The sequence below is a fragment of the Myotis davidii genome, unplaced genomic scaffold (genome assembly GCF_000327345.1).
Source record: "Myotis davidii unplaced genomic scaffold, ASM32734v1 scaffold204, whole genome shotgun sequence".
Classification (NCBI taxonomy): Eukaryota; Metazoa; Chordata; class Mammalia; order Chiroptera; family Vespertilionidae; genus Myotis; species Myotis davidii.
Window position 1 is genome coordinate 3,530,553 of NW_006299715.1, and position 25,150 is coordinate 3,555,702.

The following is a 25,150-nucleotide window of genomic DNA, read 5'->3' on the forward strand; positions in this document are numbered from 1 at the left end:
TTAAAATAAAAAATAAATAAATAAATAAATAAGGAGAAAAAAAGAATGAGAGAAAAAAAATCCTGAAAATATTCCGGATTATTGGTTGACTGAAAGTATATATTGGGCTCGGCCTATGTGGTTCAGTGGTTGAGCATCAATCTATGAACCAGGAAGTAATCACCAGTTCAATTCCTGGTAGGGGCACATGCTGGGTTGCAGGCACGATCCCCAATGTGGGGCGTACAGAAGGCAGCCGATCAATGATTCTCTCTTATCATTGATGTTTCTATCTCTCTCTTCCTCTTCCTTCCTCTCTGAAATCAATAAAAAAAATAATTAAAAATAAAATATATTTTGGAAGGCCCAGGACTTTGCAAAAAAAACACAAAAAAAACAAAACATGGAGACTTTTTTCAGTTGGTGCAAGGACATGAGGTAAGGCCCACATCCTGGTAAAGATCACATCTGAAACACACCTCAAAAACAGTTGTTATAGACTGAATCATGTCCCTCTCCCCAAAGTTTACATCTTGTTAGGGCAGCCCTAGCAAACCAATGAATATTTCAAAGGTAAGGTACAGAAGCAGACATGTGGAAGTGAAAAACAGCTTTCTATTTTATTTTATTTTATATTTTTATTTTCTTTATTTTTAAATATATATATTTTATCAATTTTTTACAGAGAGGAAAGGAGAGGGATAGAGAGTTAGAAATATCGATGAGAGAGAAGCATCAATCAACTGCCTCCTGCACACCCCCTACTGGGGATGTGCCTGCAACCAAGGTACATGCCCTTGACTGGAATCAAACCTGGGACCCTTCAGTCCCAAGGCTGACACTCTATTCAGTGAGCCAAACCAGCTAGGGCTATTTTCTTTATTGATTAAGGTATTACATATGTGTCCTTATCCTCCCTTACCCCCTTCCCCTGCTCATGCCCTCAACCCCCTGGTGTCTGGGTCCATTGGTTATGCTTATATGCATGAACTCTCTCTCTTACCCCTACCCTTCCCTTCCTTCCCTCAGAGGTTTGATGTCTGATCGATGCTTCTCTGTCTCTGGATCTGTTTTTGTTCATCAGTTTATGTTGTTCATTATATTCCACAATTGAGCGAGATCATGTGGTGTTTATTTTTCTCCAACTGGCTTATTTTGCTTAGTATAATGCTCTCCAGATCCATCCATGCTGTTGCAAATGGTAGGAGTTCCTTCCTTTTTACAGCAGCATAGTATTCCATTGTGTAGATATACCACAGTTTTCTAATCCACTCATCTGCTGATGGGCATTTAGGCTGTTTCCAAATGTTAGCTATTGTAAATTGTGCTGCTGTGAACATAGGTGTGCATATATCCTTTCTTATTGGTGTTTCTAATTTCTTGGGATGTATTCCTATAAGTGGGATCACTGGGTCAAATCGGAGTTCCATTTTTAATATTTTGAGGAAACTGCATATGTTCTTCACAGTGGCTGCACCAGTCTGCATTCCCACCAGCAGTGCAGGAGGGTTCCTTTTTCTCCACATCATTGCCAGCACTTGTTATTTGTTGATTTGTTGATGATAGCCATTCTGACAGGTGTGAGATGGTACCTCATTATCGTTTTGATTTGCATCTCTCAGATGATTAGTGACTTTGAGCATGCTTTCTTATGTCTCTTGGCCTTCCTTATGTCCCCTTTCAAAAAGCAGGAAAGCAGTTTTCTTGATTTCTTCTTCCATGAGACAATAAAACTGGCATTTGCCCAGGGTGCTGAGTAGATGTGAGTGACTGACCAGCATCACAGTGAGGAGTACCCAAACCCACTCCACAGTCCAAGCAGTGCTGATTCTGCTGCTGGTTCCTATTCCTTCAATTACTGAATCTTTCAGAAATTCCTCAGTGCAGGAGAGTGGAACTCATGAAAATGATTCCTCATGGAAGACTGCAGTTGCTGGAACTTAATAGGCTTTTGAGACACAGTGCGCAGCTTTGTACTTCACTGGAGACCTTTGTCACCAATGAGGAGGGCAAACTGGAACAAAGTACCGGCCAGCAGGGCACGAGTATCGCTGAGAAGTGGAAGCTGCTATTTAAGACCTGGAGAGGGTTCTGAATGTCCACATTAGCAACCAGTGAAGCAGGCTGTAGAATCTGAACTATGCTAATACCAATACCGTTGTTCAGTACTTACAGCCTTACCTAGTTTGTTTTTGTGTTGTCTTGGTAGGGACTATTTAACATATGTACCGAAAATAAGAAATGTCTATGTATTAAATCACTTTACCTAGCATTTTAGGAATTAGTTGTGTTTCTCTCCCCACCCTCAAAAAGGTGTGGCTTGCACTAGGTTCTCCAAAGCATATTTATTTGTTGTTATGCTGTTTGGGTCCTTTGAAAGTCCTATTGTTATGTAGCTATTAAGGATTGCTGTGCTGTGGAAATTACCCAAATTGTTCCCTGAAATTTCAATTTGAAGAAAAGACATGTTGACAAGCCAGTGTAAGTGTGTGTGTTTCCATGCTGTGCAGAAGCAGCAGGGGTTAGTTTGGCTTGAACCAGCTGCACCTGCAGGATTTTGATATAGAACTGTGACATAACTCTAAGACGGTTCTTATAAGATTTTACCATTTGGGAATAGCAAGCACATGGTTAAAAGCTCTCAGAAGAACACTTTAAACGTATCTGGATTCTGTGTGACACAGAGATGTGCACAGAATTATAAATAGAGTGAAGGTTTTGTTTCCACTGGCTGTTAAGAGAATGTAAAGGAGGGAGGGAGAGAGTCACTTCTGACCCTCATTGACTGGTACTTAAACCAGTAATGGTCCTCTGTTTGTGTGTGATGGAGACACAGGGTGCTTTGGGATTACAGAGCGGGGAGACTAATGCAGTCTAGCCTCAGGGTACCAAAAAGTGGAGACCAAACAGATAAGGGCTATTTAGCCAGAGGAGAGGCAGGAACAGGAGGGAGTGGGTTGAAAATATTTCCAGGCAAGGAGACCAGTATGTACAAAGCTTATGTTCTCAGCTACCAAGGTTGTCTTAAATGCTTGCACTTTGCTTATTTAACACATTTATATGGTCATTGATTATCTTGCTCAGGAGTTCTAGGAGAGGTCGTGACTGTTCAATGTATTACACCCAAGGACACAAGACTGAACTTGGCCCTACGGCTGTGCCCTTCTCCAAGGTAGTTGACGAACAAGCTGCTCCAGATAAGCATGGCACAGATTGGAAATCACCATCATTATTTAACTTTTAGGTTGTCAGGCTTCCCACTCAAGGCCTACCCTGTCCAAGTCGAGGTGGATGGGTCCCTGAGGCCATCACATCCAGATGCATAAGTACAGCAGCTGTATCAGGAGCCCTGCCTTCCAGACAGGGGATAATGGGGCACTGGGAGATGGAAAGAGAAACATCTAGGCAGAAAGACTGGGAATTCAAAGTTCAGTGTCTATAATTAGAGCTTTATGGAAACTTAGCCAGGCTCATTGATTTATCCGAGGCTGCTTTTGAGCTACTAGGGCACAGGTGACCAGCTGTAGCAGAGACTGTATGTCTGGCAAAGCTGGAAGTGTTTATGACCTGGCCCTGTACAGAAAGTGTCTTCTGAGTTCTGACTCAAAGTCCACAGTCAGTGGCTACACTGGGAGAATAATGGACAATCTGCTGGGTGCCTCATGATGCAGTGCAAGGAAATCATATCACATTTTCTCCCAACATCCTCAGCTCTGCAGTCCCAGCCTTGAAAAGCCTGTGAGAAGCAGTTTCTCAGGGAGAAGGAGGGGGCAATATTTCCCTCAGGTTTTTATTGAGCTCTTTTCCCTTGGGAAGTTGAGAGTCAAGGAACTGCATTTCTTTTGTACAACAAACTGTTGTACACAATGGTCAGATTACATTGCTGATTGACTTAACAAGTTAGAAGTTGTTCTGACTGTGCCCCAACATAGAGAATAAATCCAGGCGGTGGATTTAGGAGGTAATCCCAGGAAACATTTGTGAGGAAGTGGGAAGTGAGACCCATAGAGTAGCAAGCCAATCTAAGGGTATTACATGAAGACAACCACTACTTAATCCTGCAGACAGTAGAAAACATCCTTCAGAGTTGTTGCACTTGAGGTGGGAGGAGGTTGATGTATTTATCTACCCATTAGTCATGGATTGATGACTGCTCCCCTAAGGACATCTGGTCTACCCTGTAGTAGGTACTGACAGCAGCAGTAGAGATGGGATGATGATGGCAGCAATGTGACACCTTTTATCCCCAAGCCTGTGTCAGTGACATCTGAATAAATATGAACTCTGGCCTGAGATCTGTGCCAGAAATTGCCAGCACTCAGGTAGTCAATTTTGTCAGTAAATTATTACAAAACCAAAACATACACATAGACATTGCAACAAAGTATGTCGGGGGGGGGGGAGCGGTTACTGAAAATTTACAGAGTTCAGAATCTCTCTGTGTGTGTTTAAAATATGTCTTTATTGATATTTAGAGAGAGAGGAAGGGAGAGGGAGAAAGAAAAACATCGATGAGAAACATCATGAATTGGCTGTCTCCTGCATGCTCCCTACTGGGAATCAAGGTGCAACCTGGGCATGTGCCCTGACTTGGAATTGAACTAGTGACTTCTCGGTTCATGGGTTGAAGCTCAACCATGGTACCATACCAGGCAGCCACAGACTCTGGTTTTTGAAAAATGTTGCCACATTGAAAAGAAAATATCCCCAGGATTAGAACTAAAACTAAATTTAAAGATTGGTACAATGGACAGAAAATAAATATTTTTATATGAAGTTTTGGATGATCCAATTACTAACAAGGAAGACAACTTTAACATTAACTTCCCTTGAAATAGTTGGCACCTTAAAAGAATGTTTAAAGAAACATTTTGAATTATATAGAAATCATGAAGCCACTTCTGGTTTGTTGCATGACATACACAAGTTACAGATAATGTCAGAGGCAACATCAAAATGCCATGTACAACTTTACATTTAAAACCAAATTCAGATTTGACCTGCATGAATAGTTAAGTATTTTTAGAAAAATTGTTCTGGTAGTCATCAGTTCTATATATATTATAATTTATATTAGGAAATCATTTATCATATTTATTTCATTGCTGTCAATGTCTACAAAATGTATTTCATAGCTCTAGTAACAGTTACACCAGTAGAAAATCCTTCTCAAAACATAAATTATTGCCGAAACCGGTTTGGCTCAGTGGATAGAGCGTCGGCTTGCGGACTGAAAGGTCCCAGGTTCGATTCCGGTCAGGGGCATGTGCCTTGGTTGAGGGCACATCCCCTGTGGGGAGTGTGTAGGAGGCAGCTGGTCGATGTTTCTCTCTCATCGATGTTTCTAACTCTCTATCTCTCTCCTTTCTTCTCTGTAAAAACTCAATAAAAATATATTTAAAAAAATAAAAAAATAAAACTGCAAATTTAAAAAAAAACAAACATAAATTATCAAACATTATTTGCAATCTTGAGCTTGCCAAGAGTGATTGGCAAACTTCCACTATGTTGACTAAAAATGAGGTTGCCACAAGTGTGTATTTTGATGACCTAGCAAATTAATTTCTAGGAAAGTGAACAGTGAAATGTTATGATCAGTCTAGATAGCATATTGATAAAGTATTATTTATTGTATCACATAAATTATGTATTTTAGCCTTAACTGGTTTGGCTCGGTGGACAGAGCATCAGCCTGTGAACTGAAGGGTCCCAAGTTTGATTCCAGTCAAGAGCATGTATGTTAGTTGCAGCCTTTTGTCTCTGGTCAGGAGCATGTGGGAGGCAACAAATCGATGTGTCTCTCTCACATTGGTGTTTCTCTCTGTCTCTCCCTCCCTCTTCACTCTCTCTAAACATCAATCAAAAAAATATCCTCAGGTGAGGATTTTTTTAAAAAAAGTATTATATACTAGAGGTCCAATGCAAAAAATTCATGCACTCGGGAGGAGGGCCTCAGCCCAGCCTGCATCCTCTCCCAATCCAGGAGACCTCGGGGGATGTCTGAATGACGGCTTAGGTCTGCTCCCCCCAGAGTCAGACATCCTTAGCGCTGCCACTGCTGCTTTTGCCAGCCATGAGCCCAGCTTCTGCCTGAGCAGCACTCTCCCTGTGGGAACACACTGACACCAGGGGTGCAGCTCCTGCATTGAGTGTCTGCCCCGTGGTGGTCACTGTGCATCATAGCGACCCATTGTTCCACCATTCAGTTGATTTGCATATTGGCCTTTTATTATAAAGGATAGTATTAAAGAAAATATATAGAAATATATCAAACTATTATATTCTTGCAATTTGTAAGTTTTGTGTTGTTACTTATTGTCACATTTTTTAGTAATAGAATATTTTTAAAGGAAAAATCTTTATAACTTAGTAACTTTAGGTGCACTTTCGCCCCTGCTATTTGTACATTTTGCATTTGCACAAATTAGGTAGGTGGCCTTTCTGCCAGAACCATGGTTTCTTCTGGGTCCTATGGCTGAAATGTCAATGAGCTCAGAACCTTAAAGGTACTTGAGAAAGAACTCTCAACCTCCTTGTCAACCACTGAGCCAAGTGATACAAGTTATAAGAAAAATATAGCAGGGAAGGGATATAGAATACTGGGCTGGGGGCTATGGTTTAAATAGGGACACCTGGAAAGGCTTCACTATAAGGGAAGGGAAGAGGCCAGATCAGGTTGGGTCTTGCGAGCCATTTCACAGACTTTTCTCTGAATGAGATGAAAATCCATTAGAGGCCCATTGGAAAGAGCTTTCTGGCCACAGCATATAGATGTCCCCAAACTCTGGTTGAGGATATAAACCAAATATAAATCACTAAGAAGGTAATGTGCTAACCTGCTAGAGTTTCCTTCCATCAATGTGTTACCTTCCACCTCTATGTTTTTAATATGATGTCATATCCAAAATAAATCACACCGTACTCTTCTAAAATGTCAGGTTACATATGTCCAGCTTTCATCAAAGCTGTATCTGTCTCTAGGGTTCAGATAAGTCTGGGGCTTGCAGAATTCCATTTGTAGAAGAAATTGGTAGATAGCAAAAGGGTTCCAGAAAGTGGAGACAAATTTGATGGTCATTGTCATTTATGTAGTGGAGACTGGTCGTGGACATACACACACGTTCATGTGTAAAGACCTAACATCTTGGTTGGCACGTGACAGTGCCAGTTGGTGGCCTTTGTCCCAGTGTAATTATTAGCAGCATCTTTGTCTGCTAGGGGAAGCTTTAAGGAGAAGAGCACAGTGAGAAACAGAGCCATAAATAGCATTGTGGGGGCACCCAGCAATCAAAGAGTGACCCAGCCACAGCACAGCCAAAGAGTCCCAGCAAAGGTGATCACTGAAGGCAAGGATGAGACGGCAACCTTAAAAATGAAATAGCCAGTTATTTTGCCAGCAAAGTGAATTTATTCTGGAATAGCAGAAGAATTGCAAATCAGGTCATGCAAATGGTGAACCATAAGAAGTCTGGAGAACAAAGATATGGAACATTCTTTTACAGAGGAGAGGAGGAAGTTGGGTATTTTATTTTTCAATTACAGTTGACACTCAATATTATTTTGGGAGAGGCTGTCTTAAGTGAAAGTCCATTAGAAGCAAGTAGAGTTCAGAGTTGTGGTGACTTCTCACTGGCTGAGATGTAGCAGTTTCTCATTGGCTGGTTTGTTGCTGGGCAAGGAGAAAATCTTCCTCCTGCCAGGATATGTAAAGTAATCTTCTGGCCAGCCTTTGTAAAGTAAGTTGTGAGGAGAGGTGGTATGTAAGAGCTCCCCCTTCAGGGCATCCTGACTCCATTTAAATGAGATTCACCTTTATTTTCAGAGAAGAGAACAAAATCAAACAGCCTTGTAGCAGGCCTAGTTGACACACTCAAATTAGGATCATTAGAGGAGGGTTTAACAAAGTGATAATGTGTTGGAATGTACCAAGACCTGAAAAGTCAAACAGATAAGTGGTTACAGGACTCTGGAAGGGAAGAGTCTAATGGGAAGGCCACTTTGAGAGAAGCAGCGACCATCTGTCGATGAATCAATGAGCATGAGGCAACCCTGCAAGGAGGGGGACAGCTGGGGAAAAGCTATTGTCTGAATGTTTGTGCACCTCCCTGGGTTCATAAGTTGAAATCCTAACCCCCTAAGAAAGTGGTATTTGGAGTTGGGGCTTTTGGGGTTGATTAGGTCATGAGGATGGAGCCCTCATGGATGGGATTAGTGCCCTTATAAAAGAGGTCTCACAGAGCTCCCTCATCCCTGTACCATGAACACACAGCAAGAAGGTGCCGGCTATAAACTGGGAAGAGGGCCCTCACCAAAACATGACCATGCTGGTGCCCCCATCAGGGACTTCCAGCCTCCAGAACTGTGAGAATTAAATTTCTGTTATTTGCAAGCTCTCCAGTCTGTGGTATTTTGTAATAGCAGCCCCAGTGGTTAAGACAGGAAATAAATAACCAAACTGAACTCTTCTCCCTCCCTCTGGGAGAGCCTGCTGGGGCAGGATCTGGGCAGAGAACCAAATGTCAAAGAGGGGGAAATCTGGAGGCTCATCTGGGAGATGTGCAGCCTGCAGCCTCTTCAGTTACGTCACCCATGGGGAGTGAGCAAGAAAGGAAAATCCTGATAGAAGCCACAGGGCTTTGTGGCCAGAGATGACATACTCCCTGTGAGGACCCACAGCAAAACGGGAAGGCTTCAAAAGCCACTACATCGAGGTTGCTGGAGTTACTATGACCCCAATTGTGAATTCTGGCCTAAAAGGACCCAGGGATTCAAGTATGTTCATCTTGTAAATATTTCCGAGTTTCCAATGATCTTCTCTCAGACATGCACATATCTACGGGTGTTCCTGCGAAGGGTCATATGATAAATATTTGCACTTCCTGCCTGCTGGCTCTGTTCTCAGGACCCGGAGTGGCGGCAGAAAGGCCAATCCCCAGAGGAAGGATGTTGTCGTCATTCTGGGTGGTTTTAAACCATGTGAAGAGACAACAAAGGATGCAGCTGAACATGCACTTAATTTTGTTATTTCTCAGCTGGAGGGTGATTTGATAAGTGTGCCTGATGCAATGCAAAACATGTGTTGTCCCCAGCACATATGAGTACTTATTTTTGGTGTAGGCTATATTTGATGATTTTTTTATGTTATTTCTGAAAGGGCAATACATACACATGGGTCAAAAATAAAAGCAATATGAAAAGTCACTCCAGCCCTGTCAACCTTCCTGTCCCCTACCCTTCACTCTTTTCTTTGTGGTAATACAAGCATTCATGAATAAATATTATTATTCCCTACCTTTTCTTACACAAATGGGAACATAATACACAATACTGTTTATCTTGCCTTTTCCTTCTTACTAATATATCCTGCAGAGATTCTTTACTTTTTCTTTTTTACAACTTCATAATATTCCACAGGAAAGATGTTTCACAATTTATTTAACCCCTCCCTTGTTGGGGACATCATTTGGTTGGTTTGAAACCATTTTTTCTCTTATAAATAATGTTGCAATGAGTAATCTGATACAGTGGGGCCTTGTCTTACGAGTGTCCCGACTAAGGAGTTTTTTGAGATACCAGCTGTCTCTCGGCCGATTTTTTGCTTTGAGTTGACAGAGTAATTTGAGTTAACAAGCTCCTTAAAGAGCTCCTTAACGAGCTCGGTCTTGGAACGGATTAAACTCGTAAGTCAAGGCCCCAATGTATATCCATCATTTTTATATGGGCGGGGATTTGTAGGATAAATTCCTAACAATGGAGCCAGTGGGTCAAATAGCCAATGCATTTATAGGATTGATACATTAATTCTTTGCTGGATCGCTATAGTCTAGTTATGAATTGAACAGTATATATTAATTCCAAGTAAAAAGCTCCAAAGAGGAAAATAAATGCTGAGTCCAGACAGAACCTTCAGTCAACTTAGAGTGACAGTTCACACTAATGATGAATCTCTGAGTGTTTGTGTATGCCTTGAGCTACACTCTGAGAAGCAATTTGAAAAAATATAGCCATCTGGTTACCTACAGATATATACCCCACCCCACTTCCAAATAAACAAGTTTCTTTATTATTTTAAGGATTCCAGCTTTGAATTCTTCCACCAGGGCAAGTACTGTGCCAAATGATAGATGACTCAAGGGTTCCAAAGGCATGATCAAAAAAGTCCTTTCATTCTTTGAAAAAGAAGCATAAGCTTCAAAACTACACAATAAAATATATCTTTTAAAAATATTTTTATTGATTTCAGAGAGGAAGGGAGAGGGAGAGATAGATAGAAACATCAATGATGAGAATCATTGATCGGCTGCCTCCTGCCTGCCCCCTCCTGGGAATCCAGCCCAGAACCCAAGCATTTGCCCTTGACTGGAATTGAACCTAGGACCCTTCAGTCCACAGGCCAACGCTCTATCCACTGAACCAAACCAGCCAGGGCTAAAATATATCTTTGTTTTTAAAAGTAACCATGGACTTGGGAAAAACCAAACGCAGCAAACCAAACACACTAATAACAACAACAGTCAGACAAACATGAAAAAACCACTTTCCAGTGTTTTTGCTAATACACAGCAGGGTGGGTTGCTCATAAACAACATTGATGACAACACTAGAGGACGTGGCCTTGTAGAGGGCTGTGAAAGCAGACTGTGCAGTGAAACTTAGCTATTAAAGACCCTCAGAAGAATGGCCTCACTCTCAGAAACAACTTGCTAAAGGCTTTTCTTTATTAATATCCATTTTTTTGGTTTTAGCCATTTTGGTCTGTGGCTAACAGTTTGCATCACAAAGCAGGGCTTGGGTTGGGATACATTCAACAAAAGGTATCTATTTTATATTTTTAGTACAAGCCATACCCAGGAAGTGACACTCACCATTTTCTTGAGCTGAGTGGAGACATGGTGAGAATGTGTTGAATAGGTTAAGAAAAATGGAGAAACATTTTGAGCTATATCATGGCATGCATAACAATCAATTACCCTTAGTTAATAAGAATTCCTTCTCCAGAATAGACTTTAGGCCTGGACAGGGCAGACACCTTGTCATAAAGGTCTTTGATGTTAATCTAACCCATATCCAGTCGCATAGCACAGGTTCAATGCACAGTTTTGAAATGTGTATATGAATGAATGAGTGAACTTTTGTGACATTATTTTGATGCTTATAGGCCATTTTCTTTTATGTGGATCATTTTTTAAGAACTTAAATCTAAACTGTGTATTAATATATGTAACTGTATATTGTATGTATATAACTATGTGTATATATAACTTGTGATCAAAAGGATAAATATAAATACAAATTTATAAATTGTGTATATTTTCAAGTTATTTTGCAAAAGGCACATATTACACTTTTTTATCTTTAAATTCTTTATTAGTTAAGGAATTACAAATGTGTCATCATCCCCCCCATTAAACCCCATCCTCCCCGCACCCCACATTCATGCTCTCATCCCCCTGTTGTCCATGTCTATTGGTTTGGCTTAACATATTACACTTTTGATCAGAAAAAAATTAATGCAATAAATATTTTTCTAAAAAGAAAAAGTAATAACTTATTTCTATATTCTTGATAATGTTGTCAGTAATTAATGTAACTTGGAGGGCTGAGCTACTTTTGTTCTGAATGAGTTTTATGATTATAGCTTTAGAATATGTTTTAATTTCCAGTTTCTTTTGTTCTTTTTCTTTTAACATCAATAACAATATTTTCATTCAAATTGCAGAAATTCATTGTAAGAATATCATAAGAAATGTGCCCAGCAGAATATTTTAGGATGTTATAGCAAAAGATGGAAAATAAACTGTGGTATCATAATACACTAAAAGATTATGCATTATTAGAAATACTATATATGAAGAATATTTTCAAGGCAGGTAAAATATCTATCGTGTAATGTGAAGTTGGAATACTAGGATATAAATTCTGGGAAAATTATATGTATAACTATATGTTATATATGTATATATATGATTATTAATATCTATGACATTTATTTCTGAGTGATGGAATTATGAGTAATTTTATTTTCTTCTTTGCACTCTTCTTAATTTTCAAAATTACATGTGAGCACAAAATTGCTATTATAACTTGAAAAATTATTTGTAGAGCTGTTACTTTGAAAAAGGGATATCTTTTTTCAATATAAGTTTGAACTTTGCTTTGATTACTAATTAATTAGCAAAATAAGTAGAATTTTGGCATTTATTAGGTTGAAAGAAATTTAATCTCAGAAACAGAATAGTCAAAATGTCCTTCAGTAAGTGAGTGGATAAATAAAAGGTGGTACTGTGAGACCCCCGAAGCAGGACCCTCACTCTGTCCCGCAGATCGACGGCGACCCCAATCAACTGCAGGAGACGTCACTTGATGCAAACAGCAAGAGGCTTTATTCCAGCGCGCTGGGGCTCAGCTCGTATCTCACGCAGGAGAAGAGGAGTTGAGCCCCGAGCAGAGAGTTTTCCAGATATTTATAGCAAAAATTACACGTTGGGGAGGGGTTGCATGCAGGAGGGAGTAAGGAGAACAAAGAAGTTCCAGAGGGGTCTGGACTGTGTCTCCATAGGGTGTGAAATTCACTCCTTATTCCTGCCTGGTGTTTTTACAACCTGCTTATCTCAAGGGTTGATTGGTGCCCGGTTTACTCAGCCTGCTCTTTGTGTCCGGGGCTATCTCCGGGGACAGCCTCAAGGCCTGCGCTCCCTTTGTTCCTGTCTCTAGAGGGGGAAGCCTGGGAAGCCTGGGGAGGGGGAGGCCTGGGGAGGGGGAAGCCTGGGGAGTTGAGATAAAACAGGCAGCTGGGCAGCTGGGTTTGTGCAGCTTGTAGCATTTTCTATTCTTTCAGTACATTCAGACACTGGAATATTTTCAGTGCTAAAATGAGCTATCAAGCCATGAAAAGATATAGAGGAAACAAATGCATATGACTAAGTGAAAGAACCAATTTGAGAAGGCTACATACTATATGATTCTATATATGACATTCTGGAAAAGCAAAACCAGGTAGGTAGTAAATAGATCACTGGTTGCTAGGTGTTCAGGGGAAAGGAGTGATGAACAGGTAAAGCACAGAGGATATTTAGAGCAGTGAAACTATTCTGTATAATACTACAATGGTGGATACATGTCATTATACATTTGTCATAGCCTATACAATGTACAACATCAAGGGTGAGTCTTAATGGAAACACTGGACTTTGGTTGACTATGATGTGTCAATATAGGTTCATTGATCGCATTAAATGTACTGCTATGTTTGGGATGGCAATAGTGAGGGAGGCAGTGCATGTGGTGCAGGGGATTGGGACAAGGAAACTCTCTACTTTGTGCTCAGTTTTGCTGTGAGGCTCAAACTGCCCTGAAAACTTAAGTTTATTTAAAACAAAAAATCAAAATAAAATCAGTGAATGATATTCAGTATCCTTACTTTCAATGAATTCTTTGGGGCTTTCTTTTGAGTCTTGTATTTGTTTTGTTGTTAGCCTGCTCTGAAGAATGCTAAGTTGGGAACGCATTGAACAGCTGCCTCATAGATACTCAAGTATGTGTTCCTCCTCCCAGCTGAAATATTTGACCTTCAGCCTCTTCATGTTGGAATATAAGAATGGAAAGCACAAGGGTCCAAGGGAATCAAAAAACACCTCATAGGAAAAGCTGTTGAGAACATCTTGGCATGAATTTTGGGGTGTTCTGGGTGGTTTGAAATGTATATATAAAATGACCAATATATAAACTTTGCCCAAGTTGCTAGGAGTGGGCTAAATTTGACATCAAGAGAGAGCTTTTCTGTTGTTTTTGAAAGTCAATATCTATTTACCCTTCTTTGGGTGACAATATCCTGATTTTTCTCCAGAAAACTTCCCCTGTATCCCTCTAAGCCCACGTGGGTCTCCACCGCCCACTTCAGGAAGCAGGAGAGTGAGGCCTAATCTAATCAGACCGCCCACTTCAGGAAGCAGGAGACTGAGGCCTAATCTAATCAGACCCAACCTCAGAGCTAATGGGAAAGATTTTCTTAAATGACTATATTCAGTGGTGTGTGTGTGTGTGTGTGTGTGCGCGCGCGTTTGCTAGGTAAGGGGGCAGAGAGATTTAGAAAACCATGTATTCTGGAGCCCAATGCTTGGGTTTGAATCTCAGTTCCCCAGTTCCACCATGTGCTAGTTAATTGGACCTTGGACAAGTCACTCATCCTCCCTGGATCTCAATCTCCCCCTGTAAAATGGGGCAAGAATACTTCCTACCTCCTGGAGTTGTTGTGGGGATTGAAGGAGTTCATATTTGAGAAGACTGGTATGGTGTTTGTCTCCTTGGTGTTTTCATTATGGTATGTAATGAATATCTCAAATTTACTGTACTTCAAATGAAGTCTCCTTTCATAGTCTTTGTCAGCTCAATCAATGACATCTCCATCTTTCCAGTTGCTCAAGCCCAAGTCCTTAGGTTTGTCTTGGATGTTTCTCTTTGCCTCTTTACCTTATACACAAATTCTGTCAGTTCTACCTTCAAAATATGTCCAGAATTCAACCAACATCTGCTGATGCTAAACTGGTTCAAGTACCATCTTCTCTTGCCTGGAATACGGCCCCATAGCCTCCTAAATGGTTTCCTTGCCCCTGTCCTCAACCCACTTCAGTTGATTTTCAACAAGCAGCCAGCGTAAGCCTCATGAAACAAAGCCAGAAAAGTTCACTCTTCTGCAATAGGACTTCAGTGATGGCTAAACTCAGCTGAACACATCTGTGAGTTAGTCTCTTCAATTTCCTTCCTCCTTGCTCCTTTTGCATCAGGCACCTCTGATTTGGCCTCTGCTCCTCTTTCAACACACCAAATGTTCAACACATGCTCTTTTCTTCCCTCTCCTGAAACGTGTCTTCCCAGATGTGGCTACCTCACCTTCCTCAGATTCTTACTGAAATGCACCCTATTAAAGTATGATAGTCATCAACAAACAGTTTCCAGTGTCCATTTACAGTCTAGTGTGGGGCACAGGGGAATGAAGAAACTTCCCTTCCCCAAATCAAAAAGTAGAAGGTACACATGGGGTCCCATGTAGGTGCTTGTGACTGAGACATGAATGCAGAAAGCCACCCACTGTCTTCACTATCAGATAAGTGTAAACAAGGATCCCGGAATGCTGGTGAACCTGGAACCCATGGCAAGGGCCAGAGTTTAGTCCAGACAATGGGGGCTCAAGCTATTTCCTGATCAAATAGTCTCAGAGTAAATCCTTCTAATATTTACTGACCTTTAAGATTGTCTGTTACCACAATTACCTGCCTAAGAGCTAGATGTGTATCCAAAATTGAATAAAAGGTTGGTGAAGTGTGGGCACCAGTGGAAGTCCTTTCTCTTTCATTAGGCTTGTCCACGTGGCCCCCAATATTTCCAAATTATTATTTCTTGTCTCTTCTCTTTCTTTTGCGTGCAGCCCTTCTTCCAGATCCTGAACCCTGAACCAAGCGGGACATGGGATCATTCACACATAAATACTTATAAAAGAGGTCCCAAATTTAGAGTGTCTCAGATCTCACCTGAAAGTTGAGGAAAAGCAAGTAACTAGATCAGTGATGGCGAACTTATGACATGCATGTCAGAGGTGACACATGAACTCATTTTTTTGGTTGATTTTTCTTTGTTAAATGGCATTTAAATATATAAAATAAATATCAAAATTATGTCTTTGTTTTATTATGGTTGCAAATATCAAAAAATTTCTTTATGTGACACAGCACCAGAGTTAAGTTAGGGGTTTTCAAAATGCTGACACACCAAGCTCAGAAGGTTTGCCATCACTGAACTAGATGAAGTGGGTGAAGAGTAGGAAGACCGAAGTAGCCACAAATGTGTTCGGTTGAGGTTAGCCATCACTGAGGATGTGGTTGAGGAGTTGCGTTCTCACATCTCTCCTTAGACTGAATGAACAAGCAAACAGTGCACTCCAAGGAAGAGCAGGCAGCCCAAATGAATTAAAACACTTCAAGGCAAGTCCAATCAATCCTTGTTTCATTGAAAATCCTGCCAAGTCCCATCAATCCTTGTTTCACTGAAAATACAGACTAAAGAGTGAATGAACACAAGGTACAGCCTTGCACAGTTTCAGGATGTGGGAGGAGAAATCATGCCACTTTCATTTCCATAAGACTGCTAGGAGAAAACCAGATCACAGGCTGTATTTTGACATCAGTGAGTACACTGTTCTGTGGTTTTTATATTGGACATCTATTCACCCTTCTTCTGGCGATAGTGCTCTGATGTGAGCAGGTACAAAGCATGTTGAGGAGACAAACACATCCCTAGGAAAAAAGGTCCACCCCAAGCTTCTCGGTGATGCTTGGAACCTCAAGGCTGCAATGGGCTCATGCCAAAAAATACATTTCCACTTTGGACTATAAATCCTCTGCAAGAACAGGTTAAATTGCTCACTTCTGGGCCAGCAGATAGTGGGTGCCCATTAACTATCTGTTGCCTAATGGATAGAGGTAGATTTAGTTGCGCAGGTTTGAAATAAGATTGTCTGGGTTTAAACCCCTCTTGATGAACTAACTTTAGCCAACCTAAGCCTCTGGTTCCTCATCTGTAATATGGGAGTAAGAAAGTGTTTACATGATGGCAATGTTGTAGGATATTGTAACCTACAAAGTATTTGACACTCAATGATGCTAGCAACTATTGCAGAAGGAGGAAAAAGAAGAAACATGTAATTAATTGTACCCTCTCTCCTCTTCTCCCTTCAACACTGTGATTCACTACTCAGCAGATGATCAGCAGATGCTTGCTGATGGCTGCTGAAACTGATGAAGATCCTGGACCTATTAGTTTCTCCATCCCTGGTAGATGACCAGTCTATAGTCGCTGGGGTTGAACTGTGGGAGAGGGAGTTGTTCACTGTGCGGGTGTTGCTTGAGCACTAACTGCATACCAAGGGCTCAATGGTGGACAAAGACAGGCAGCAGCCTTATTCTCATGAAGCTCACTTTCTAGTGGGAGATGTGAAGACAGGAGGAACCCCCACCTCCAGGGCTTTATCAGTGAAGTTGGTGGCTCTTTGTTTCATACATCCACTCACAGGTACTCAGAGAAAACCTGAGACCCTGGGAGATCACAGGATAAGATGCTCAGTCTCAAAAGAGCTGGGTTGGGATCTGGGCCTGGGCTCAGGGTCTGAGAGAGGAGACATGGCCAGCCAGGGATCATGTATGCACAGTGAAGTAGAAACAGCATAATTTGAATATTTACATATACATATATATGTGAAATATGTACATGTTACCAAATAGTATATGTTGTAACTGCTTTTAAAGCTGTCAAAGATTAGCAAAAACTGTAGGGATAGATATCAAAATGTTAGTGGCAGTTGGGTTTGGGTTTGGGAACAGTGGGGACATTTTCCTTCTTTTCTCTACTTTCAGATTTTAAAATGTGATTTGAATGATTTGAAATGACTAATGAAGTTGACCAAAGAAAGTTCATTCTAGAACCAGAGCTTCTACTCACCAGCTGTGTGTCTGGGAGGAAGTCACATCTCTGGTGCCCCAGATGTCCCAACATCCACCCTGAAATTCTCCCTACTGTTCAGTGTAAATGCCTTTCCCACTTTTTGCAATTCTTGCTTTCCCATCAGCCTGACCTAATGTCACCATCTTTCCCAGACTTCCTGAAACCCACTATGACGTATTCCATCGCTCCTGCCCAAATACAGCTGTCCCAATACTGGTGCGTAGTTGTTGGATTCTTGCCAGTGGTCAGACACTCAGCTAAATTCTCTCTATATTACCTAACTCAACCCTCAAAGTAAATCAGTGATGCCCACAAAAATGGTTAAGCCCACTCTACAGAAGAGACACTTGACCTTCAGAGAAGGTTTGTTCCTTGCCTGAGTGACAGAGCCCACTCAGGTCCACCTGACCAGAAAGCCCGTGTACTTAACTTCTCTACACAGTCTCTCTCAAGGCCAGTGTACTTGTGTGTCCTCAGCAAGCTACCACAGTGCCTGGCATGTGGTGGGGCTTTAATTTGTGTTGAGTGAATGCATACCAGAATTTACCATTTTTTAGAATCTCAGTGTATTGTAACTATGTGCACATAAGTTCACATTGACAAAATTACCATGTGCCCAGTGCCTAACCTTTCCTAGTGTGTATAGTATCCCAATCAATCCCCTGTTGAGGAAGCATTGTACTGTATCCATTAGATTAGTGAGAAAATATTTAAAAATGTAACTTTCCCCAAATCATGCCACAACCAGAGGGAGTGCAGGGAGGTGGGTATTTCTTTGCACATATGCAGTCTTCTTTGCCAAGAGCATACCAGGATGCTTGACATGATAGCTGAGCACCTTACATGCAGGAGGATAGAACACAGTGAGAGGAGAGGGTTCACTGACCAAGTGACTTGGGCAAGCAAAGGATTACAGGGCCCTCAAGATTTCATTTTCTCAAGTGTTCATTACACTGAACAAAAGGAGAGACTAAAAGCTGAAGTGCTGATTCATAACCAGAAATGAAAGCAAAACAAATACCAAAGTGTAACCATGTGAGCTTGAGTGTCGATTGGTGCAACCTCTTTGGTTTTTCTTATCTTGCCAAATTTTAAATGTTTGTTCCTTTGACCCAGGAAGTCTACTTTGAGGAGTGTATGTTCTTGGACATGTAGAAAAATATGTGGACACAACAATATTTATTCCAAAATTTAATGTAGTAACCAAGGAGTGGAAAACGTGGGTGCTGATTTATATGGTCTAGTTAAATAAACCATGGTATATTGGAGTACCAGGGGTCATTAGAGGAATTAGGTAGGGCAATATATGCTGACGGGTCATGTCTTCCAAATATATCACTATGTGAATAAAGACAGGTGCACAACGGGGTGTGCAATATGCCATGGTTTTTATAAAATAATGAAGGCTTAGCTCTCTGTATATATGTACATGTATGAAGGCTGCCTGTTCATTAACGTGGTAAGAGGAGAGTCAGGGGCAGGGGAAAGAATGATGCTCTACATATTCATTTAGTTGTATTTGACATTTACTCTTTTATTATCAAAAAACAAATATCCTTTTTAAAGGAGTTGTTTTTGTGGAAGGTCTTAAATGCTTCATTCTACAAGCCAGAACACTACTGCTGTCAGATGGCTCAGTACAGTTAGGAGCAGGTGACAAGCTTTGTTACACAGGAACTGGTTTGGGACCCTGCACATTATTCAATATGGAAGAAAGTTCAGATCCAGGTGAGCCCTGCCTAGGTGAGAAAGAGGCCAACTTCCTCTTGGACTAGTTGGTGGCAGTGGAGGTGAGTAGATTAGATATTTAATGAATATTAAATACCATTAATTATAAGTTATATTAAATATCAACTATCATTAATATCAGGCAGAAGGAACCAACTTCTGGATCAATGTGTGGAAGGAGGGAGAAGAAAGAGTTCAAAGACTTGGAAGTTTCCAGCCTGAGTATCTGGGGGACGGGGGTCCTGAAATTTGAAAGACCAGGAAAGATCTGGTTTGAAGGAAAAAGATCAATAGTTCAGTTTTGGATGGAGTGATTTGCAAGGGGATGTGTTCCCTCTTCTATCAATTCTTTGGCCCCATAAGGCCCTCCCACCCCTGCGGTTGCTCATCTTCACTGTCTCTCACCTTCCTTCTGTCCTCACTTCGGTTTCTGTGGGACTTAGGTGCTATGTCCCATTATTAAAGTTCCACCTTTGCTGAAACTTTCAGCCTGCTTGCCTTTCTCTTACTGTATTGTTCTTACCTGGTGTGGTGGGCTGAATGGTATCTCCACCCCAAATTCATACGTTGGAGTTCTAACCCCCAGGGCCTCAAAATGTGACAGGATTCGGAGACAGGACCTTTAAAGAGGTAACTGAGTTCAAATGAAGTCCATATAGGGTGGGTCCTAACCAATGTAACTGGTGTCCCTATAAGAAGAGGAAATTGAAACACAGATGTGTGGACACACAGGAAGAAGACCTGTAAAGACACAGCAAGAAGGCAGCCATCTCTAAGCCAAGGGGAGAGGCCCCAGAGGAAATCAACCCTGCTGACATTTTGAACTTAGATTTCTGGCCTCCAGGGCTGTGGGACAATACATTTCTGTTCTTTAAGCCACAACAGACTCTGTGGCTTTGTTATGACAGCCCCCAACTGTCTGCCTACTTTTGCCGTTTCTTCTAAGTAGAGGTGGGTGGCTGGATAAAATGTGCCTGCATGTGTGGTGTTTCTTTAACCTCCTGACCACTTCATGACACCCTGAGCACCTCTCTCATTTCCCATTCCATCTGCTCTCCCAGGCTCCTGCAGCTTCCCCAGCACCCCGCCCACTCTCAGCAGGGACTTCTCATTTCACTGAGGAGCAACCAAAAGAGAATGTCCGAGGTCACTGCCAGCAAGTCCACTGATCTTCCAACCCCTAACGCCACGTTCTCTATCTTCCCTCTGAGGGGCGGCAGAACTCATACCCACACCTCCCTGTGCCAAGGACCCTGAGAGAGGAGAGGCAGGAGATATCTGGGAAAAGCCACTTGGTTATTCATTGAACCACCACTTAGCGTGCTCGCTGCATGCCAGACATTTTCTAAGCACAACCCATAGAGGATAGAAAGGCACGCCCTTGCACATGCTCACAAAACAAGTAGGAATAGCGAACACTGACGGCATGCTTACCATGTAGCAAGCATTACACAGAACATGCTGTCAATATGAACTCACTCCTCATAAAAACACCATGCAGTGGGTACTGGTATTGCCCCACTTTACATCTGAAGCACAGAGAGGCCAAGCAACTTACCCCATCTCGCCCAGCCATTGGGGGATGGAGCTAAGTTTGAACCCAGACCTTTACCAGGATGCCACTTAGGAGAAGGGATAAGGCGTAGGTGGAGCCTTTAACAGGGGGCTGAGCAGGCCTTTGTCAATGCTAAGTAAACGGAGAGCATTGCTTTGCTGGTGAATGGCATTGTTTGTACAAAGGTGCCAAGGCAGGCATCCAGGAAGCAGTGTGGCTAAAGTGTAAAGTTCAAGGCTGCCAAAGGGAGCTGGCCGAAAGGGGCAAGAGCATACAGTGTGTTATGAAGGCATCTGCAGGGTAAGTTGACGGTGGCTGCCTCCCCCTCCCTTTTATTTTTTATTATGAGGGTACGTTTATTATTGAGGACAGTGAAACAAGGAAGAGCTTAGCATAGAAGAAGCAACAGGAGAGCCTATGCAGGGCTGCTTTGGCTCTCTAGAAACCTTACAGGAAAGAAATGAGTGGAGGCAGGGCTGCTGTCAGCCCCCTGAGAAGCCAGAGAAAAGGGGGCCTCCATGGTTCTGGGAATTAGCCCTGGAGCAGCTGCCGCTGCCCATGGCTCCTCTGATTGCAAGCCTTGTGGGGTCCCTTAGCATTTAGAGGAGGGGGAAGGGAGGAGAGGCAGGGGATGTCCGGGAAAGGCGCAGGGGTGCTCCTGGGAGGGTCCTTTGTCTTGAGGGCTTCATCCTCTCCTCAGGCAGGTCTCGGGGGAGGGTTTCAGCAGAATAGTCCTGTTTTCCAGGTGTGCTCTTCCAGACTCCTGGTTTCTTCTGATTGGTCCCAGTCAGGGCAGCAGGTCACTGGTCATCGCAGCTGGCCCTGGCGCTACTCACCTGGTTTTGCTGCTTTTCTGAGCCTGGAGCCTAAATGTCATCTCTCGGGAGATGACCTGTAACTGGCTGTAAATTGCTCAATTAGCTGTGCAGTTTCTCCATTCCCCTTGTCAAGGAATTTTCCTAGCTTAGCTGACTCTCCCCTTGCTCAAGTCTTTTAAAGTCCTTCAAATCCTCATTGGTCTGGCAGGCCAGGGAACTTCGAGGGAGGGGCTGTGGTGGGAAAGGAAGCCCAGAAAAGGCAAGTGAGAAATAAAGGGGAAGGTGCAGTTTCCGAAGGGGCAGCTCTCTCCACCCTTCCTGCCCAGCCTGGCCGGGCCTCTCCTCCCACTCCACAGGCTGACCCTGTAGTGGCCCCCATGTCCGACCACAGATTCAGCCCCGTGCCCAGGGAGGAACCCGGCTGCCACCTCTCCAAGAAAGCCAAGGTCTGTCTCGGCATCCTCCTGTGTGTCCTGGTGGCGGTGACGATCGTCGCGGTGGTGGTCGGAGTCCTGAAGTGGCCCCGGGCGCCCCCGCACCGGGAGTGGAATGGGACCGGCACCACTCCCCATTTTTCGGAGATCGTCCTGGGCCGATGCTACACCTACACTCAGGTCCTGCGGCCAGAGCTGAGGTGAGCTGGCGTCTGGGGGGCACAGATGGGCGCGGCGCTGCGGCTGGGGCGCGGGGCGCTGTCTGGTGGCCGAAACAAAGCCTCTTCTGTTTCGGGTCCGCGGAGAGCCCGCTGGCTTGCCATTTCGCGCGCCCCTTGCAGGAGCGGGGAGTTGTGGCACGGAGCGTGTGCGCGGGGGCCAGCTCAGCTGTGAACACTTGGCAGAGATGACCACTCTCTGGGCAAGGTGCCCGGAGCCCGGCGCCCGGGCCGTGCTGACCCTCAGCCCCGCTCGGCGCCCACGGCTGTAGGGACAGAAAACCAGCGCAGACGCGCACGCGGGGGTGGGGGGTGGGGGTTGTTGGCATTTGTACTTCTCATGGGTTTTCCGTTCACGGTCTCTGACCTGAACATGCCCGGAAGGTTACAGGTGACACCTGCTTAAGTGGCTTCAGAGCTTACGTGACGGAATGGCGTCAGAAGGGCCAGACCTCTGAAATGAGCTTCATTCTTTAATAGAGAACAGCAACCCCAGCACCCGAGTCCTCTTGCGCGCCTTGAAATGAATGTGACTAGAACACTCATTTAACACGACAAAGAAAACAGGAACAACTTTAACAATTGAGCTATCACTTAAAGGACAAGGTGAATCAGCTCAATGAATGGATGAATGGGTCCAAACCCTGGAAGCACCACCCACATCAGGCCAAGGGACCAATGCCCGAAGGTTCCTCGTGCCCCCTCCCCGCTGGCTGCTCATCTCTCTCCTAAGGGAACCAGTTTCTTGACTGCTGTTCCCAGGGCTTGGCTTCCTCCAGAGAACACATTTTTGAAGTTCTACTAGGGTAGAACACGCTGGGAAGCTACTGTTCGGGCTGCCAAAAGCGAGTTTGAGATGGCATACTTCTGCCTCCAAAATGCCTGAAGTCTGGGTTGGGAGTGGTGAGAGCTCCCCACTACCCACCCCCTGTTCCCCTGCCTCCTGAGGTGCTCAAGGGTTCCGTTCTCATGCAATACCCTAGGTTTTCAGCGCAAATTGTCCAAGTCCAAAGAGGGCCAGGGTCCCTTAAGTTTTGCTTACAAATAATTAACTAGTTAATTGAAGGAGAAACTAGAAGTTGAGGCTTTCTTTCAGGTTGTGACATTTAGTACTAATTAAATCAAGCGATATCCAATCCGAATTGCTAATGATAAAAGTGATAGTTTTTAATTTTCACCTTAATTTGGCATTTTTAAATGTTTGCTGTTGTTCATCTTTGGCTAGCACATTCACATGGTAAGCAGGATGCACCATAGACTTTTCATGTTTGTCAGGATGTTTGCTCACTATTAAACACACACGCATGTACACATACCTAATCTAATAAAAGAGAAACATGAAAATTGATTGCACCTCTGCTACACCCCCAAGCCATGCCCACCAGCCAATCAGAGCGACTATATGCAAATTAACCAACCAAAATGGCAGCCAGGGAGCTGGAGCAAGCAGGAGGCCAAGCTTCCCGTCTGCCCCGGCCAGCTGTGGCCTCTGCTCAAGGAAACAAAGTTTCAATTATAGAAGACAAATAAATCGCAGATACCTGCTTCCAGCCAGACTCCACTGGGAGCTTGGGTCGCTGGGGGCCGTGGCCAGCCTGCAAACAGCCATCAGTTCCTCACCCAGGCTGGCCAAGTACCACAGCAGGGACCCCCACCCTGAAGGGGCTGTGGCAAGCCTGCAAACAGTGATCAGCCACTCACCCACACTGTCCAGGCACCCCAGCAATACCCCCTCCCTGAAGGGGGTGTGGCCAGTCTGAAAACAGCCCTCAGCCCCTCACCCAGGCTGGCCAGGCACCCCGGCGGGACCCCCACCTTGATCCCGGACACCCTTCAAGGCAAACCAGCCGAATGAAAAGCAATCGGAAGGCTGTTTCAGTAGCCCAAGTGGAGAGCAGACTGGCTTATTCCAGGAAGTGGTGGAGTTGTTGAGAAGTGCAGAATTCTGGGAATTCTGAAGTGAGTCAACAGGGCCTGCTGACGGATTGGCTCTAAGTTATGAAAGATATAGGGAGCCACCACGAGTGCACAAATTTTTGTGTACCTGGCCTCTAGTGTATACATATATGTGTTCAACATATACCTGTGTATGCATGTACATATCTTCACAATATTGCCCTAACCGGTTTGGCTCAGTGGATAGAGTGTTGGCCTGCGGACTGAAAGGTCCCGGGTTTGATTCCGGTCAAGGGCATGTACCTTGGTTGTGGGCACATCCCCAGTGGGAGGTGTGCAGGAGGCAGCTGATTGATGTTTCTAACTCTCTACCTCTCTCCCTTCCTCCCTGTAAAAAATCAATACAATATATTTAAAAAAAATTGGAAAGGAAGAAGTAAAGTAGTCATTATTTGCAGATGACATGATACTGTGTATAGAGAACCAAAATTCCACCAAAAAACTACTAGAATTGATAAATAAATTCAGTAAAGTTTCAGAATACAAAATAAATATGCAGAATTTAATTGCATTTTAATATACCAATAATGAGCTATCAGAAAGGGAAATGAAGAAAACAACCTCATTTACAATTGCATAACAAAATACCTTGTAATAAACTTAACTAAGGATGTAAAAGACTTGTACTCAGAAAATTATAAGACATTGAAGAAAGAAATTGAAGAAGATAGAAATAAATGGAAGTATATACCATGTTCATGGATAGGAAGAACTAATATTATTAAAATGTTTATATAACTCAAAGCAATCTATAGAGTCAATGCAACTCCTGTCGATACCAATGGCATATTTCACAGAATTAGAAAAAATATTCCAAAAATTCATATGGAACCACTAAGAACCCAAATAGCCACAGAAATCTTGAGAGAGAAGAATAAATTTGGAACAATCATGCTACCTGATATCAAACAATACTATATATAATGTCATAGTAATAAAAATAGCTTGTTACTGGCATAAAAGCAGGCA

The 25,150-nt window shown here is 43.0% G+C and overlaps 1 protein-coding gene across 1 annotated transcript in view; it reads left to right on the top strand.

Moving 5' to 3' along the window:
- Window positions 1–21,234: 21,234 nt before the first annotated feature.
- CD38 (CD38 molecule) overlaps window positions 21,235–25,150 on the top strand; it is a 29,447-nt gene continuing 25,531 nt past the window's right edge. The window contains exon 1 of the mRNA XM_006775828.2: window positions 21,235–22,207. Within this exon, the coding sequence (XP_006775891.1) occupies window positions 21,951–22,207 (257 nt within the window). The 5' untranslated portion in view covers window positions 21,235–21,950. The remainder of the gene's footprint in view (window positions 22,208–25,150) is intronic.